This window comes from Globicephala melas, chromosome 1 (genome assembly GCF_963455315.2).
Source record: "Globicephala melas chromosome 1, mGloMel1.2, whole genome shotgun sequence".
Classification (NCBI taxonomy): domain Eukaryota; kingdom Metazoa; phylum Chordata; class Mammalia; order Artiodactyla; family Delphinidae; genus Globicephala; species Globicephala melas.
The window spans coordinates 133,250,426-133,270,894 of NC_083314.1; the positions used below are offsets into that span (position 1 = coordinate 133,250,426).

Consider the following 20,469-nt stretch of genomic DNA (forward strand, 5'->3'; position numbering starts at 1 on the left):
AGATCAAGTATTTCTGATGAAAATTTAGTATCCAAATTAAGATGGGTTGCAAATATAAGTTACACACTAGATTTTGAAAATTTAGAAAAAAGAATGCAAAATGTTTCATTAATGATTTTTATACTGATTTCATGTTGAAATTACAATATTTTGGACATGTTGGATGAATAACTTATTTATTCAATTTAATTTCATTTGTTTCTTTTAAACATTCTTTTAAATGTGGCTACTAGTAAGTTTAAAATTACATATATAACTTGCATTATGTTTCTGATGGGCAGCATTGCTCTAGAGACACAGATAAATATCACAGCACTCATCATATTATATTCTAATGGCCTTGAGACAAAGCTAGGGTTTCATGCAAGCACACAGAACGGCTACCTGGTACAGTCTTGGAATACTCAGCAAAGGGTAGGGACATTAGAAGTTGGCTACAGAAATACTAGGCCATCTGCTGAAGTAACAGATGTTTGTAAGCACTGACCAATGATGGCTTTTCCATTCTCTATAGAATAATTCCCATCCCAATGGCAAGCATTCACATTTAGGTTACTTCACCATTGTCCAAGTTGTAGCAGTAGGTTTCTGACTTATGCACTAAGCAAAGCCAAGAGGGTTGGAGAGCATGGGTTAATCTCAGCTGGTCTGAATTGACCCCGGCTAATCTTCTAAAGCTACCAACCACTGGCAATCACTATGGAATGTATTTACTAAAGATAAATGATGGTCTGTAACCATGAGTTCAACTTAGGGCAGGGTATATTGGCCTGTCAGCATCATTTAGTAAAAATAATTGGATTTATGATTTGCACCTGGTTTCAGTGGAGTCTTGGGGTTTCATTGGTTGAGTTGTGTCACGTGGCTGGAATGTGCCTATGTGACCAGCTCACTAAGAAAGGACCTCTACGATGAGCTGACTTTGGGCTTCTTGGTACCCAGGTGCTTCACATGCAGGCCAGTAGAGGTTTGAGACCTTGAGACAAAGGGTGTCCTGTGCAACCAGTTGTAAGACAAAACTTACGCCTGAGATCTCTGGACCCCCTGCATTGCATATCCACGTCCTGCTGTTGTTGTGCTGTATCCCTTGCCTGTAATAAGACTGTTTCATGAGGGTAAACTGAGTGCCGGGAGTCCTTTTAGCAGTCAGACATGTCAGGTAGCTAATGTGTGATTCATGTAAGAGTTCATCAAAGGATTGTCTCCCCACAGAGGAGGTATATAGTTGACTGGCTAAAGCCTGAGCCCTGGGGTCCACTTGCCTGGGCTCAGAGTGAGGCTTCAACCTGTGCTAGCTGTATCTCCTTGAGTGAGTGCATTGCCTAAATGTTTGCGTCCTGGCAAAATTCATGTGTTGGAATCTAACCTCCAAAGGGATGTTATTAGAAGGTAAGGCTTTGGGGAGGTAATTAAGCCATGAGAGTGAAGCCCTCATGAATAGAATTAGTGCCCTTACAAAAGGGACTCCAGAGAGCTCTCTTGCTCTCTTTCCACCATAGGAGGATACAACAAGAAGACAGCAGTCTTCAACCTGCAAAAGAGCTCTCACCGGAACCCGACCATGTTAGCAACTATCAATAGATCTCGGACTTCCAGCCTCCAGAGCTGTAAGAAATAGACTTCTGTTGCTTAAAGACCACCCAGTCTATGGTACTTTGTTACATCAGCCTGGACTGACTAAGACACAGTGAGTTACTTAATCTGTATAATGGGGAACTAATAATGCCTACACCAAAGGATTTGATGAGTGCATCCTCATGCAAGGTTTTAGAAAGATGCCTGGCACAGGATAGCACACTTTTTTTTTTTTTTGCTGTGGTTGGTTTTGTTTTGTTTTTGTTTAACTGAAAACAATTCTTTATACCCTCTTCAGAGACCTAAGTGTCAATGTTCAGAAGTCAGTAAATCATGAGAAGGATGTTGTAAGTTCAGAGAAAGTTCAGTCAGAGCAATAGTTTCTTCAACAGAATAGCACTCAGTACGTGTTTACCCCAGTTATTAGCAAATTCTGTCTGTAGAGTCCCAAGAAGCAAATTTCTAGAAGTTTTCCGTCTCTGTTTTTAGCCTCCAAGAGTTCATAAACATTGAGGTCTAGACGCTGAGCACCTCTCTACACAATTTAAAAGAACTTACTATGATAAGAAAAAGCACAGACGTGATCATTTTTCAATTTGTCTATATTTCTAGGCAGGAAAGTAGAGCACCAGGCTATGCTGTCAAAGCTATTGGATGGCTGTAAGGTCAAAAGACATAGGAAAAAAGGTTCTGAAAATTACAGTCATACAAATGTAAGGTGTCTTCTTATTCTTGTTCGTTTTTACAATCTCTCTTGGGAATTTCACCTCCTGCAAAGCTTTGCACATCAGCTTAGGCAAAATGACTACCATGCCTACCCCTTCAGTACTGATTTCTATCCCAGGTCCCAGTTCCACAACCCAAACTGTCCACTGGATGGTTCTACCCAAAGATCAGGCAGGGACAGCAACTTTGGATATGCTATCTTTGACTCAGAGTTGCCTCCTAGCCTGCCTCCACCCCAGCTTTCCAGTGGCATAGAAATCAATCTGGGGTATTAATGTTGGTGCTATGTGCCCTCAGATTCATTCCTTGCCCTTCCCCTGCTCAGCTCAGCATGCACAAGGGAGGCGACCTCTGCAGGCTGCAATTCTCAGGCTTCCTGTGTCAGCTGGCTTCTTGTAGAGTTCCCCTAATGGGAGGCACTGGCTGGCATTTGGAAGTGGGGAGGAAGAGAGAAGCCAAGTTGCCTTCCCCCTTCTTTCTGCCCTGGGAGATCAGGGGGAGCCCCAGTGCCCACGGGACAGGCTTGCCAGTATCTCGACCTTCACAGATGACCCTATTCCCAGGCTCCGGTAAAACTGCCTCTACCCTTTGTCCTGCCAGTCTAGGCATGGCTGCAGCTTCTATCTGTTGCTGATCTTTGAGTAGCATCATCAACCTTTAGCAGAGTCAAGATTATTCATCACATTTCATTTATTGTGTTTGTTGTAACATTTGGTTGTTTCTCTTGTAAAGCTCTATGAGTATATGAATCAGTAATGACCCTGTATTCACAAGTCACACATGCAAACCAGTGTCCTTATTTTCCTATGAGCCTTCAGGGCCTGCCAGTCAGGCAACAAGGTCATCTGATCAGTGCTTTAAAAATGCCCACGTGGGGCTTCCCTGGTGGCGCAGTGGTTGAGAGTCCGCCTGCCGATGCAGGGGACACAGGTTCGTGCCCCGGTCCGGGAAGATCCCACATGCCGCAGAGTGGCTGGGCCCGTGAGCCATGGCCGATGAGCCTGCGCGTCCGGAGCCTGTGCTCCGCAACGGGAGAGACCACAACAGTGAGAGGCCCGCGTACCGCAAAAAAAAAAAAATGCCCGCGTGAAGACACCAGAGGGCTGTCTCCAATACTACATCACACTGTTTCCTGCTGTGATCCCCTTGCTTAACTTTAAGCAGAGGAACTCAGCCCTCAAGGCAGGAGCCTAGTGAAGAAATATGGCAGGAAAATGCTGCTCTATTTAACCGAGGCGAGCAGAGCCTGATACTGACCAGCAGAACGAATAGTTATTTCCTCTTCACCCAGAAGGGCACAGTATCACACCACTGCAGAATCTGGTGGTGGTGATGGTGAGGGTTCCTATGTGGAAGTTCTCTGCAAAATCATTCTCACTGATTGATCTAACTATACACCATCATGCTTGGAATGGGCAGGATGGATGTACATGTCAGATAAAAAGAGGACAATTAACATCTCAAAGCAGAGAAAGAGAACGCAAGAGCAAACTGCATGACATTCAGAACTCGAAGAGATCTTACTATAATAAAGGAAACAGCAAATTGAGCCAATGAGCCATAAAATTAAGAGTTAGAAGAACTCTTGGATCACACTGAACTCAGGTTCTTCAGTTTGCAAATAAAGAAACTGAGGCCCAAAGGAGGTAAGCATTCTTTCTAGGGTCACTGGTTAGTGAATGACACAGAAAGGACTAGAATCCAGAGAGCTGCCTTTTCTCTAGACCCTTGCTTCTCTCAAAGTTTGTGGACCAGCAGCACCAGAACCTGTACCTGCTAGAAGCCTGCTAGCAATGCAGAACCTCAGGCCGCACCCCAGACCTACACCTTTTTTATTTTTTGCGGTACGCGGGCCTCTCACTGTTGTGGCCTCTCCCGTTGCGGAGCACAGGCTCCGGACGCACAGGCTCAGCGGCCATGGCTCACGGGCCCAGCCGCTCTGCGGCATGTGGGATCTTCCCGGACCAGGGCACGAACCCTTGTCCCCTGCATCGGCAGGCGGACTCTCAACCACTGCGCCACCAGGGAAGCCCCTGGACCTACACCTTTTGAATCTATATTTTAACAAGACCCCAGGTGACTTACATCTACATTACATTAATTTAAGAAGTAAATTAATTTAAGAATTTACATTAAATTAAAGTACATTAATTTAAGAAGTAGTGCTCGAAACCACACTCTGATTCCTCTGGGGCTTCCTGTTCACCCACAGCCAGAATTGGGGTAGAGATGTTTACTATTTCTTGAGAAAAGTACTTGCTCTGTAACTTATAGCAGAAGCTGATATTAGAGCTCATAAATACAGGAAAGGAAAGTATAAATCATGTTGAATGAGGACTTTTAGATTGGTTTTGTTGCCTGGCATCCACTTGTATGACTTAAAAACAGCTTCTAAGAATCAGAAGACTGGAACATAGAAGGAACTAGATAAAAATGTGTCAAGCAAATTAATAAAACCTTGCCATATGTGGAGAAAGTATTTCAGAACAGAGACTCTTAGATATTCAATTTAATACACATTTGTTGAGCACCTACTATGTGCTAGGTGCTGTGTTAGGTGTGGGGATACACTTATGACTAACACATAGACTGAGAAGCTCATTTCAGAGCATGTGCTCCTAGAAAGCAAGGACTTATCTTCCCTCTTCTTCCTTTAAATGTGCCCTGCACACACAGATACACTTTGCCAATGTTCACAAGTATCGTTCTAATTGGAAGCTTTCCACACCTTAGTCATACAGTGGAATTGTTGAGTGATGGGGGTGGATTGGGATATAAGAGCTTGGCTTCTCAACCTTCTGTACTTTTGGATCCATCCCCCAGTGGGATTGGTAAATCCTTCTTATCTAATCTCTCCACATTCCCTCCCTCTGGCCCTTCTCTGCAGAGCACTGTGTCTCAAGCGGTTTGATGAAGAGATGGAGGTTAGCTACTTCACTTGGAGCCGTGGCCCCCTGTGTCCTGGGCCAGCTGCTGAGGGACTTCCCTGTCTCCCCTCTGCAGGGCACCTCCACCTTTGAACTGCCTGAGTAACTGTGTTGAAAGTTAGCCTTAAGTTTATCTTGAATTGAAAAATTACATTAACACTTCCTGGGCTGGGCCGGCACCCAGCTACACTTCTTCACTGTGGCTGAGATAAGAGAAGGAAAAAATTCATCAAAAGCTGGTCACTTTGTCTTTCTGCAGAAAGGAACTTAAGCCAAAGGCCAACGAGAGGAAAGGGGATAAAGGTTTCAAGGTACCTGGTTGGTGTTCACAGCAAGATATACCGTCCAGAGGGACTCTAGCTGGAAAGAAGACATAGCCTCTTTGCTAAAATAGCAGTGATGATGATGGTGACATCAGTCAATATTATGAAGCTTCTAATATGCGCCAGGTACAGTGCTACCTACGTTACACACATCATCTTATTATTTAACCTTTACAACAACTCTATGAGATACTTTTTTTAAAATCATGATCTTTCTACAGACTTATTCTGCAGGAGACCTGACAGGATTAAAGAAAAGAAATACAACTTAAATTCATTGCACTTTAATTATCTACCAGGCCCCATGCTGGGATTTTTCATGTGTCAGAAGATAGTGGAACAGTATAGTCAGTCAGTCAACAAATATTATCTCACTCATTGGAGGAATATTTACTGAGTTCTACTAGGTGTTAAGTACTCCATAGTCATAGTCTCATTACTGCCAATGATAATCCTATAGGATAGGTACTGTTATCGCCACCTTGTAGAAAAGGATGCTTACATCCTGTTTTTCTCCCCACCCCCCCCCTTTTTTTTTTAGTGACTATTTACTGAATGCTGGCTATGTTCTAGGACTGGGATAGACTGGTACATGAAGCAGCCAGTGCCCTGACCTCATGAAGCTTAGTCTGTAGACAAACAAATAAATAAAAAAGGAAAATGTTAGGTAGTGATAAAAACTCTGATATAAATGAAGCAGGGTTATATGATAGAAAATGCCGGGGGCTACTTCAGATTCAGGGGTCATTTCTGAGGAGGTGACATTTTAGATGAGCACTGAATGACAAGAAGGAGCGAGTCACGCCAAGATCTTGGAACAAAGCCTTCCAGGTAGAGAGAAGGGGTAACACAGAAATCCTAAGGCCTGCAGAACACACCTGGAGAGTCCAAGGAACAGAACCACAGCCAGCGTAGCTGGAGTTGAATGTCAGAGGTGGGAGGCCACAGAGGGAGGCAGGGAGCCTTACACATCAGGGCAAGAAGTTGGGAATCAATCCAAATGGGGAGTCCTGGGGGGTGAGGGGCCTAACAGGGCAGAAGTTATTTTTAAAAGCTACTCTGGTTTCTGTGATGAGAAATCGCCTGTAGGAGACAAGGGCGGAAGAAGGTTAAGCGGCCTTAGTACGAAATTCAAATGGGATATGAGAGTGGCGGAGAGGAGGGTGGCAGGGGAGATGGGGAAGAGGGGTTGGAGGGGTCAGAAGCACTTGCTGAGGCAGCGGAAGGCCCCAGCACACTGGCTAAGCAGTTGCAGGGAAAAGCTTGGTCTTTGTAGTTTCCACAGAGCTTGGACAAGAGCCTGGCATTTTGTGGGTGACTGATAACTATTTGTTGGACTGAACTGATGCTTAGTGTTTGCTGTTTTGGATCTGTTTGCCTGTTAGAAGGCTCAAGATATATACCAGGAGACCTCAGGCAAACATGAGTGATACAGGATTGGTGCTCCCCAGCCCTCACTGGGGTCAACTAATAAATATAATGATCCCAAAAGATTAAAACTGAAGAAGTCGAATATGAACTAAGTCGAAATAAAGTCATTTTACTTTTTTGAGTCTTTTCAATAATACGGGGCTCAAAACATGTTCCCTGGAGAGCTGTTTTGGGGCAGAGAGGTGATGCATGTAAAAAAATCCCATCCGTTGCCTTACTGGGGGAAGAAATTCAACAAAGGGAAGCTGTCATCAAATGGAACATACCCTGGGGCCTCACTGGCCTCCTGAGACAGCACCCACCCTGTACTGTCTGTGACATCAATAAGATGCCCAGGTGAAGGCAGAAATATGGAATGACAGAGTAAGGACCTCCAAAACTCTGTTCCTCCATAAAAGCATCAATAGTGGCAAAAAAAATTGTGAAAATCAACATTTTCATAACTCTGGAAATTAGCCAAAGGCTTGTAATACTCTGAGGAGCATTTATTCAAGAAAAAACACTTAAATTTGGTAAGATCAGAGCCCTATGGAATTTTAACTTGCCCTATTCTCATCTCCCTCTTCTGAGTTCCGCAGTAGCCTTGAAAAGCAGCAGCTTCCCCCCAACAGCAGCTGTGAATGCCAGCAGCCTAGCGATCACTGGAGGAGGCAGACGGGTTGGAGCGCCTCAAAAGCCACATCTCCAGAGAACCGGCATGACTTGCCTTGTCCAGCAGCATTGTGGAAAAGCCCCATTCACAGGGCTTGATTATTTCTTTTGACTGGACTCAGAACTTCTTGGTGGAAAAGCCCTAGCTCCAGGACATTTGCTGAAAAAAACTCATAGTTGTCTGGGGTAACAATACCAGTTGGGGAAAAGAAGAGTCTGGCCAAAAAGCTCAAAAGCTCAAAGGGAGGATCTAAGGAATGAGATGTTTATAGGCAGGCTTTGAAAACCTCTGACATACTCCTGGGGATGTAGAAGGATGCACTCATGTGAGGGGTTGTGTGCATGCCCAGGAAAGACCTGAGAAAGCCCTGGCTAACTTTGAGGCCATGCTCAAAAAGGAAATGAAAGCAAAGGCAGAATTATAAACTGCTGGAGTGCTAAGGGTAATCCCCCCAAACACATATGGGGCCCCTCGGCAAAGGATGGGAGACATGGGTTTAAAGAAATCTCTGTCCAATTGTTAGCTGATCACTGAGCTAACTGAGCAGAGACTTCAGTAGCCACACATGATGAGGTAATATAGACTATTCAGAATTATTCCAGGAAAGTCACTAAACAAACAGGAACAACAACAACACACAGCAACATCAGAAGGGAGGTGATCTGATTTCTAGAGTTGCCACATTACATTATTTAAATGCCCAGCTTTCAACAAAAGGCAGTTCTTTGAAAAGATTGATAACATTGACAAACCTTTAGCTAGACTAGTTAGTTTCACCAAGAAAATAAAGAAAAAGAAAATACAAGTTACTAAAATTAGGTATGAAAGGAGCAAAATCACAACTGATATTACAGAAATTTTAAAAAACATAAGAGAAACTATAAACAACTATATGCCAACAACTTAGATAATCTAGATGAAATGGACAAATTCCTAGAAAGACACAAACCACTAAAACTGACTCATAAAGAAATAGAAAACCTGAATAGACCTATAACAAGTAAAGAAGTCGAATCAGTAATTTTGAAACTTCCCACAAAGAAAAGTTCAGGCCCAAATGGTTTTACTGGTAAATTTTAACCAAACACTTAAGGAAGAATTTTCACAAACTCTTCCTCAAAAATAGAAGAGAATACTTCTCATTCTAAGAGGTCAGTATTATCCTGACATCAGAATTAGACAAAGACATCATACAAAAAGAAAACTACAGACCAATACCTTTTATAAACATAGATGCAAATATTCTCAAAAACATTACTAGCAAACTCAATCCAGCAACATATAAAAAGGAATTATACATCATGACGAACTGGAAATCATTCCAGGAATGTAAGCTTGGTTTAACTTTAAAAATTAATCGATGTAGTACACCACACTAATATATAATAAAGGACCAAAAAATTGTGATCATCTCAATAGACACAGAAAAAGCATTTGACAAAATCCAACACCCTTTCATAATAAAAAATAGTCAACAAAATAGGAAAAGGACAGAACTTCCTCAGCCTGATAAAAGTTATCTACAAAAAACCCACTGCTAGCATCATGAAAGATTTTCCCTTCAGATCAGGGAAAAGACAATATCTGTTCTCACAAATTCTATTTAACATTGTACAGGAGGCTCTAGTCACAGCAATTAGACAAGAAAAAGAAAAAAAAGGCATCTAGATTGAAAAGAAAGAACTAAAACAGTTTCTATTTGCAGATGACATGATCGTATGATAGAAAATACTAAGGAAGTTACACACACACACACACACACACACACACATACACAGAGAGCTAATAAATGAGTTTAGTAAGGGTATAAGATATAAAATCGACTTACAAAAATCAGTTGTATCTTTACAGAGTAGCAATGAATAATCTGAAAACTAAATTAAGAAAACAATTCCATATACAATAGCAATAAAAATAATAAAATATTTAGGAATAAATTTAACATAAAAGAGTAAAACTTGTACACTGAAATCTACAAAACATTATTGAAAGAAATTAAGTAGAAAGACACCTCATGTTCATGCACTGGAAGATTCAATATTCTTTAGATGACAATACTCTCCGAATTGATCTATAGAGTCAATGCTATCTGTATCAAAAACCCAGCTGGCCTCTTGGCAGAAATTAACAAGCTGTCCCTAAAATTCATATGGAAATGCAAGGGAACTCAGAATAGGGGAAAAAAATCTTCAAAAAGAAGAACAATTTTGGAGGATGTGATGGTCAGTTTTATGTGTCAACTTGGCAAGGTACAGTTCCCAGTTATTCAAACACTAGTCTAGGTGTTGCTGTGAAGGTACTTGGTAGATGTGATTAACATCTACAGTCAGCTGACTAACTGTAGGAAATCATCCTCCATAAATGAGTGAGCTCGAGCCAATCAGTTGAAAGGTCTTTAGCACAGAAGTAAGGCTTCCTTGATGAAGAGGAAATTATATCTATAGATTGCAGCATGAGTACCTGGCGAGGAGAGTCTAGCCTGCTCCTCCTGACACCCTACCCTACCCTATGGATTTCAGACCTGGCTAGCAAGCCCACACAATCACAAGCCAACTCCTTGCAATAAATCTCTGGCTCTGTTTTTCCAGTAGAACACTGACAGAAAGAGAGGACTCACATTTCCTGATTTCAAAACCTACTACAAAACTGCAGTAATCAAGACTGTGTGGAACTGGCATAAAGAATATTGACATTGATCAATGGAGTAGAATTGAGAGTCCAGAAGTAAACACATACGTTTATGGTCAATTGGTTCTTAACAGGGTGCCAAGACAACTCAATAGGTAAAGAATAGTCTTTTCCACAAATGGTGTTGAGAAGACTGGATTTCCATGTGCAAAAGAATGAATCTGGATTCCTACCTCATACCATAGACAAAATTTAACTCAAAGTGAACCAAAAACCTAAATATAAGAATAAAACTATAAAAGTAAGAAGAAAAGATAGGAATAAATCTTTGTGCTCTCGTATCAGGCAATGGTTTCTCAAAAGCACAAGCAACCAAATGAAAATAATAATAAATTGAACTTCATCAAAATTTAAAACTTTTTTGTTTCAAAGAACATTATTAAGAAAATGAAAAGACACCCACAGAGTGGGAGAAAATACTGGCAAGTCATATATGTGATAAGGGTACAGTAGCCACAATATGTGAAGAACTCTTACAACTCAAGAATAAAAAGGCAAAAACCCCAATTTAAAAATGGGCAAAGACTTTGAACAGCCATTTCTCCAAAGAAGTCATACAAATGGCTAATGAGCATATAAAAAGATGATCAACATCATTAGGCATTACAAAAATGCAAATCAAAATCACAATGAAAAAAAAATAACAGCTGCACATCCACTAGGATGGTTATAATAATTAAAAATAAATAGAAGGAACATAGGAGAAATTGGAACCTTCATACATTCTTTGTAGGAGGATAAAAGGGTACATAAAATGGTAGAGCCCTTTAAAAAAGAGTTTTGTAGTTCTTCAGAAAGTTAAACATAGAAATATGCCCCTGGAATTCCATTCCTAGGTATACATTCAAGAGAACAGAAAACACACACTCCACAAAAACTTGTACATGAACATTGCAGCATTACTCAGAATAGGCAAAAAGTGGCAGTAACCCCAAAGTCCACCAAGAGATGAATGGATAAACAAAACATGGAATACAATGGAACATTATTCAGCCATAAAAAAGGATGGAGTACCGACACATGCTATAATGTGGATGAACCCTGGAACCAGTATGCTAGATAAAAGAAGCCAGACACAAAGGGACAAATATTGTATGATTCTACTTATATGAACTATCTAGACCAGGTAAATTCATAGAGACAGAAAGCACACTAGAGGTTATCAGGGACTGGGAGGAGATTCTTTATGAGACGGTGAAAATATCCTCAAATAAGATAGTAGTGAAGGTTACACCACACTGTGAATATATTAGAAACACTGAATTTTATAGTTTAAAATTGTGAATTTTATGGCATGTGAACTATATCTCAGTAAAATTGTTATTAAAAAAAACAGAAAAAGAAGGCCCCTGTCCCGGGCCCACATACCAAAAGTACATGGAAAATAAACTGAATAAGTGTAGAGTACACATGGGACTCTCTGGGATCTGGCACTAAGTGCTGGCACAGTGATCCAAGCCTTAAACATCCACTCCCGTGACCGACTAACACTGTTCTGGTCCTAGGGACCCCTTCTCTAACATCTCTTACCCTATGTCCTTGAAACAGAAGACAACCATGATTGTATACTGTGAAGGTTTGTGAGTTGTGCCACTGCCAGTGGAAGTGATGGACACTGCTTGGAGAGCAGGAAGGGTTGTGGTGGCAAAAGCACTTCAGGTCACCTTATCTTTGATAAAGGAGGCAAGAATATACAGTGGAGAAAAGACGGCCTCTTCAATAAGTGGTGCTGGGAAAACTGGACAGCTACATGTAAAAGAATGAAATTAGAACACTCCCTAACACCATACACAAAAATAAGCTCAAAATGGATTAAAGACCTAAATGTAAGGCCAGACACTATCAAACTCTTAGAGGAAAACATAGGCAGAACGCTCTATGACATAAATCACAGCAAGATCCTTTTTGACCCACCTCCTAAAGAAATGGAAATAAAACCAAAAATAAACAAATGGGACCTAATGAAACTTAAAAGCTTTTGCACAGCAAAGGAAACCATAAACAAGACCAGAAGACAACCCTCAGAATGGGAGAAAATATTTGCAAATGAAGCAACTGACAAAGGATTAATATCCAAAATTTACAAGCAGCTCATACAGCTCAATAACAAAAAAACAAACAACCCAATCCAAACATGGGCAGAAGACCTAAACAGACATTTCTCCACAGCAGATATGCAGATTGCCAACAAACACATGAAAGGATGCTCAACATCACTACTCATTAGAGAAATGCAAATCAAAACTACAATGAGATATCATCTCACACTGGTCAGAATGGCCATCATCAAAAACTCTCCAAACAATAAATGCTGGAGAGGGTGTGGAGAAAAGGGAACCCTCTTGCACTGTTGGTGGGAATGTAAATTGATACAGCCACTGTGGAGAACAGTATGGAGGTTCCATAAAAAACTAAAAATAGAACTACCATATGATCCAGCAATCCCACTAGTGGACATATACCCTGAGAAAACCATAATTCAAAAAGAGTCATGTATTGCAATGTTCATTGCAGCACTATTTACAATAGCCAGGACATGGAAGCAACCTAAGTGTCCATCATCGGATGAATGGATAAAGAAGATGTGGCACATATATACAATGGAATATTATTCAGCCATTAAAAGAAACGAAATTGAGTTATTTGTAGTGAGGTGGATGGACCTAGAATCTGTCATACAGAGTGAAGTAAGTCAGAAAGAGAAAAACAAATACCGTATGCTAACACATATATATGGAATCTAAGAAAAAAAAAAGGTCATGAAGAAACTAGGGGCAAGACGGGAATAAAGACACAGACCTACTAGAGAATGGACTTGAGGATATGGGGAGGGGGAAGGGGGAAGGGTAAGCTGTGACAAAGTGAGAGAGTGGCATGGACATATATACAGTACCAAACATGAAATAGATAGCTAGTGGGAAGCAGCCGCATAGCACAGGGAGATCAGCTCGGTGCTTTGTGACCACCTAGAGGGATGGGATAGGGAGGGTGGGAGGGAGGGGCATGCAAGAGGGAGGGGATATGGGGACATATGTATATGTATAACTGATACACTTTGTTATAAAGCAGAAACTAACACACCATTGTAAAGCAATCATACTCCAATAAAGATGTTAAAAAAAATAGTAGCTTAAATGAAAAAAAAAAGCACTTCAGTAAGAAAAATGATAAGTTAATCAACTTGTCAAATTCTTCTTCCCAGTCTGAATGCAATAGATTCTTGTACAACAAACTATCATTCCCAGTATAACCGAGCATCCATTTGCCTGTTTTGCTTTGTATTCCAATCAGTGCTTCTGAAAGTTCTCACAAATGAGAGTATATTTGCAACAGTTTCACATGGCTAAGAAAAATTTTGCAATATTACTTGTTATGAGTCAAATTGTGTGCCCTTAAATTCACATGTTGAAGTCATAATCCCCAACAGCTCAGAATGTGATCTTATTTGGAAACAGGGTAACTTGATTACAGAGGTAATCTGTTACCCCTGTAATCATGCTTAAAAGGGGTCATTGGGATGGGTCCAAATACAATATGACTGGTGTCCTTATGGAAAGAGGAAATTTGGAGACACACACAGGGAGAATGCCATGCGAGTATCAAAGCAGAAAATGGGTGATGCACCTACAAGCCAAAGAATGTCAGAAGAATACACACTATGTGAAAATCTTGTTTAGAACAACATTAGGCATTCATTCTGCTGAAATGAAGGCAATAAAAAAAGTTTTAATGGAACTAATATATAACAATCTATGAATGACATATAATATCTCTGGCCCCCTTTACCGAATATCCAGGCATGAAGAAGAATGATTTAAGTAGTCATTTTTGATAGCACCTGGCTGCCAGTCATATACAAACCATAATTTTGCATATATTTTTAACTTTTGTCATTATGAAGGTATATGTGTCAATGTGGGAGGACAGAACATATTTCACTGAGCAGTTTGCTAGCTTGATTTACAACATTTAAATATGTACATGTGTGGTATGTGGGCCTCCACTTGTGCTCATGCCCCAGGTCCGATAATTGTTAGAGGTGGGCAGGGCCCAGCAATGACAGAAGAAAGCTAGCCTGCAGCTATGAACAGAAGCCAAACCAACAGCTCTAACCTGCTCCTACTACAAACTAAAATGCCATCCTGGAAGCTTCATGTGAGGACCTGATGCAGTCCCTAGAGGGAGTGGTGAGTGCCTCACATACTTTGCCTTCCTGGGCCATAGTCCCCAGGGCCCTACAAGCCCATCCCAGTCCAGGGGTATATAGCCCTGTGGCCTCAGTGGGCACTCAGCTCTCACCAGGTTTCATACACCTAATATATTTCACTGTTCCAAATGTCAGCGTGCGTCATGAACTTGCATTTGGTTTCCTTGCAGTAATTCTTGCGGTGCTGCCTTTAAGTAAACAGAGCAATCTTACAACTGCACTTCACTCCTGCATTGGGAAAGGACGGTGCAGTTTGACGAAAGGCTTTCAGAGCACTCCTCAATGCGGTGATATTCCCCATGGCTATTATGTTGTTACGTCCTGCCTGTCCCCTTGTAGGGAGGTTTGGCTGCTGGTTGAGGGCTATGAGGATACAGAAGGGAACTAGCATTCCATCTGGGAGTAAGCCTTAGGAAGAAAGGAACTCTTAGAGATAGGGTAAGTGGTGGCAGCTGAGAAAGGAGAAAAAAGCAGGATACATCGCCAGTTTCTAAGGGAATGAGAGAAAAGGGTATCAAAATGCCAAACTGAGGATAAAGATTGAGCTGCAGAAGGCCCTGCAGGATTTCCAACTTTGATTGTATTTTTTTTGCAGCTCCCTCCAAGAAAACATGGCAAGTGTACATTTCATGCTATTGCCGATTAACATGATGGATAAATGGACAGCTAACATAAAACAGAGTTCCTGACATCAAAGGATACTTTTAGCTACGGTTGAGCATCCTTAAGGAACTTCAATACCCTTTCCATAGATAGCAGCTCAGAAAAGCAGAATGCTATCTTTGTATGAAATTAAAAACCATGGAAGATAGACTGGGTTCATCAGAAAGGTAGCAGCAAAGAAAGAATGAAAACTTCAAGTAAGGACATAAAAGGGTTTAAAAATAATTCTGATACTAAAAAAAGGAACTCTGATACAAATACAACAGGTAGAAAGTCAACAGCCCAGTGCTTAATAGCAAAGGCAGACTAGTGAACCACATTAATCAACCTAGGATACAGATTATCAACAACATTTGAAACTCAGATTAACAGGAACAAATAAGGTACCGGAGTGGGAAGCATTTTTACAGCCAGTAACAAAAGTTTTCATCTTTGCTTAAATAAGACTTCAAAAGGATTCCACATATCAACCAATAAGTGAGTTCACCAAAAAAAAAAAAAAGATTAACTTTAAGAAATGCAAGGCAGGGCTTCCCTGGTGGAGCAGCGGTTAGGAGTCTGCCGCCAAGGCAGGGGACACGGGTGAGTGCCCTGGTCCAGGAAGATCCCACATGCCGCGGAGCAACTGGGCCCTCGTGCCACGACTACTGAGCTTGCGCTCTAGAGCCCACGAGCCACAACTACTGAGCCCACGTGCCACAACTACTGAGCCCACGTGCCACAACTACTGAAGCCCGCGAAACTAGAGCCTGTGCTCCGCAACAAGAGAAGCCACCGTAATGAGAGGACTGTGCACCGCAACGAAGAGTAGCCCCCGCTCGCCGCAACTAAAAAGAAAGCCCGCGCACAGCAACGAAGACCCAACGCAGCCAAAAATAAATAAATAAATTTATTTTAAAAAAAGGAGAAAGAAATGCAAGGCACAGTGACCACACTTCTGATCTGTTTTTAAGATGAATCAGCATTTTCTACCTGAGCAAGTAGAATGCAGTTAGCACTTGGGTGATTTTAAAGACTCTCTAACAGTTGCCTTTAATTGGCTGATGAAATAGCAGAACCGTGTGGCTGAAAGCCAATGTTTATTTTTACCCGTTACCTGTTTTATTAATGGGATTGTGGGCCACTGGGCCTCCAGGAACACACAAATATATTTAAACATCCCACACTGTAATTAAGAGGCGCAGAGAGGATTAGAGCAAATTAAGCTGCTGTTGTACTTGCCATTGGTTTAGTCAAGGCCAGGCATTTTGATGCTCTCATGGCAGAACCCGGCAAGTTTTACTTCAGAAATCTACAAAATATGGAATATATTTTCTTGCAGAGCAAGGGTTTTAATAAATGGGTCTCCCCCCCAAAATAAAAATTATACATAAATAAAAATAACCCAAGTGAATGCTCCTACAATGAAAGAAGAGATTCCCTTAGCCAGAAAAGGAAAAATGTATCAACAATAGTGTCAGTTAAAGAAACTGAATCTTGAGACTCTATTAATAAGGGACTCAAAATGAATCAAACTTCCATGTAACTCTCATCCAGACACAGGGCTTTCTTCTCCTAGGTGAGTCAGAACTTCTGCCTGAGTTTTTTAAAGGGAATAAAAATAAAGTGATCACCCAACAGATGACCTGTTCAATAACTAAAGCATCAGAAATATTTGCAGAAACGGAGAACAGAGCCTTTTAAGCAAAGACTAGAGTATAGGTTCCTAAGCCAGCAGTGTTTCATTTTTTTTGTTTGATTTTACCAAACCCATTGTAACTAAATGTTAGCTTAATTTTAAAATAGTACATGTAAGTAGACTTTTTGCTTTGATTGCTCAGAATCAACATTACCATGCTTGAGGTTACTGCCAGTGCTGGTCTCCTATGAATCTTCATATCAAAGAAAAAGCAAAATGGAATGAGGGCAGGGCAAAATGGAATGAAATCTGGAAACACAGTGTTTTGACCCAAGCAGAGGACAACATTGCCTTTGCCCTAGCAACTCTGGAGAAGCGCTTTAAAAAGACAAGAAAGAAGATCTAAGTACTTACGAGGACCCTGGACTTGCAGTGGGAGGGGGGCCTGAAGAAATGAAAGAAAAACAAAAGAAACAGTCAGTCTGGGTTATTGGAGGGTGAACATCAGGACAGTCAAACCATTACGGACCAAAGTTCTCAGCCACCCCGAGGTGATATTTATTTTTCTGGAATTTATTATTTTGCTCCAGCTCCCCCAACCACCTCTATGAAAAAACATACCAGTGAGACTGTGTCTATATCCCACAGTTCAGAGCCTGAAAAATGCTAAGACAAGGGCTAAAAAATGAGTCAGAGTAGGCATCCTCTCGAGATGCAGCGAGTTTCAGTGGGAGGCTGAATGAGCATGAGGACGTTCATTGCAACAGCAGGCAGGGGTCTGTGATGGCAGCTGGACAGAAAAGGAGCCTGTGTGCTGGAAATCTTCCCAACTTCTCTGGACAAGGAACATTCTTGTTGAGAATTCACTGATGCGGTGACTTAGAATTGGGGCTGAGGTCAGCCCTATCTGGACCCTGCTGCTCTGCAGTTTACTGGCTGGGTGACCGTGAACATAGTACTTAAATGCTGGGCCTTGGTTTACTTATTTCTAAAATGGGTACAAGAGGACCAGCTTCTGTGTTGCTGGGCACACCCAGGACCTCCTCACCCCCGCGGAGGCTGAGGGCCAAAGGCCATCCCCAGTAGGAAGCCGCTTACCGAACTTGACAAACAAGACTCCAGTGGTAGAAACCACCTTCTTGCCGTTCGTCGCCACGCACTGGAAGTAGCCCGTGTCTGTGGTGTCGAGGTTTCTAATCCGTAGCCGAGAGCCATAGTTGGTTGCCCGAAAGGAGATCCTCCGGGGCTCCTGGACCACAGGTGCATCATTTTTGAACCAGCGGATAGTGGGAGGCGGATTCCCAGAGACTTTGCAGTGCAGTTCTGCCGTCTGCCCCAGGGACGTGGTGATGTTATTCATCGGTTCATCGAGGGCCAGGTAAGACTCTGTGCACAGGGAGAAGCAGGCAGGTGAGAGGGGCAGACTGCTGGAGAGTACCTCCAAGCAACCCAAACTCACTCTGTGTGCCCCAGACCACAGAGAGACTGAACAGGAGCGGCATGGTGGAGACAGACAAGGGATGGTTGAAATCATCCCTTTACCGAGACCCTGTGACTACTAAACAATCACCCATAGAGTCTGCTGCTTGGAAGGAAATTTGTTACTAACCATGGTATAAAACCCAAAGTTTTCAAATGACAATGTGGTACCCATGGATAAATTTCTCGGCCAAGACAAGATGAGCTTTTGTGTTTCGGAGTATAAAAAAAAAATGCATGCTTCTTGTTACAAACTCAAACAACACAGTGAAAAAGAAAAAGAAGTAAAATTTACATCATCCTGAAATGACATCCCTCTTAACATTCTGGCAAAGATCCTACCAGTTTGTTCACTTTTGATAAGAGAGAAAGTATGAAAAACTGGAAAGGTAGGAGTAATATATTTATATCCACATGGCCCAAGACTGGGAAGGGTGCTGAAAATCTTCCTGTCAGTGATGATATAATAAGGGTTATGAAGGCCAGGCTGCTGGCAGACAAAGTGGTGAGAGGCAATGAAATTATTTCCATAATGTTACTCATGTCAACCGCAACACATTACAATATATTATTCTATGCATTCAATTTTTAACTGAGATATAATTTATATTCTATGAAATGTATCAGTCTTAATTGCACAGTCCCACGAGCCTTGACAAATGCATGTACCCATGTAACCGATGCCCCTATCAAGATATAGAACAACAGAACATCATCAGTATCCCAGAAAGTACCCCCAAGATCCTTAGTAGTGAATCCCTGCTCCACCCCCTCTACCTGGCAAAACTGTGAGAGGATTAAAATTAAATCAGATGAAAAGCAAAAAAAAAAAAAAAATTAAAATTAGATCAGGCAAGGCATGGGAAGCATTTAAACTAGTATATGGCGCAAAGTAAGCACTCATATATATTAATCAGTGTTCTATTATTTTTATAATAATAACAACTTCTGTGCAATGCCTTTTACTCTGTCTCCTGTTATCCTCTAATAACCCCGTGAGGTAGGAAAGGCACAGGAAGTATCATGATGCCCAGCTGCAGGGGAGATGTCTCAGAGATTAGCTGACTTGCCCTGTGGTCACACAGTAAGATGTACATTGTGCCCAAAGCTTCTAGCACTAACGACTTTGTGTCCTCAGGCTCAGCCTAGCACCTAAACAAAGTTCAACTGAGCCAAGCTGGTTAGTACAGTAGTAAGAACAGATAGACTCTAAGTCCTGCCATATGCCAGGGGCTTTACTTTAGTATTTACCTGCCCTATAACCCCACAAGGGAGGAGGAATTGTCATCGCTGCTCAACAATGAGGAGACCTAGGATCAGAGAGGTTAAGTGACTTGCCCAAGGCCACACAGCTGAGCCAAGGGCTGGTTCAGCTCTCTCTGGCTCAAAAACCTAGCTCTTTCCACCCCATCCGATTGCTTTGGTAGCCTGAGTCACACTGAGGAGGGGAGACAGAATTCAAACTTCTTCCTTAAAGAAGAGCTGGGGTTTACACATATCCACAAACCCACAGGGCTGTGATCTTCCCCTAACTCCAGCCAGGATTGTCTGGTTCATGGGTCTAACCTTTAGCTATGTGTTCTGGCTGGTGTTATGGTTTCCCTCCAGAAGCCAGGTACCTCACTGACCTGATATCCTCTGATAGGCCCTTCTCCTTGAGGCTACCTCCCGTTTCCTGTCCTTTCTGTAGCATGGGTCCAGCTTTGAGTTGGAGGTGAAACAGGAGGGAAGGGGGCAGGGCACAGCCTTTAAAAGAATGACATAGCCATAGGACATGACAAAAACTGGTTAGAAACAACTAGGTCCAAGATGGCAGAAGATTCGACTTCCAGTGGACCTAGAGCCTCATTATACGCTCGTTGTAATATATTACCATCTAAATGACACACCCACCAGTGCCATGACAGTTCTGAGGCTAACCGTAAAAGGCCAAAAAATGGGCGGTGGCCCAATTCCTGGAAATCCCTGCCCCTTCTCCGAAAATAGTTGGAATAATCCTCCCGCTCATTAGCATATAAAATTACCCAGCCCATAAAAACTAACCACCCCATGTATCGGGTCCTCTCACCTTCTGAGATGGCCCACACTCTGTCTGTGAAGTCTGTTTCTCTCTAAATAAATCCACTTCTCACCTATCACTTTGTCTCTCACTGAAGTCTTTCTGCGACAAGACATCAAGA

The 20,469-nt window shown here is 41.9% G+C and overlaps 1 protein-coding gene across 1 annotated transcript in view; it reads right to left on the bottom strand.

Annotated features, from left to right (window-relative positions):
• The window catches only part of ROR1 (receptor tyrosine kinase like orphan receptor 1), a 169,933-nt gene that overhangs the window by 107,188 nt on the left and 42,276 nt on the right, over window positions 1–20,469 (bottom strand). Inside the window, exons 2-3 of the mRNA XM_060294681.2 lie at window positions 17,909–18,196; window positions 17,225–17,255 (exon numbers count right to left, since the gene is read on the bottom strand). Coding sequence (XP_060150664.2) covers window positions 17,225–17,255; window positions 17,909–18,170 — 293 coding nt within the window. The 5' untranslated portion in view covers window positions 18,171–18,196. The remainder of the gene's footprint in view (window positions 1–17,224; window positions 17,256–17,908; window positions 18,197–20,469) is intronic.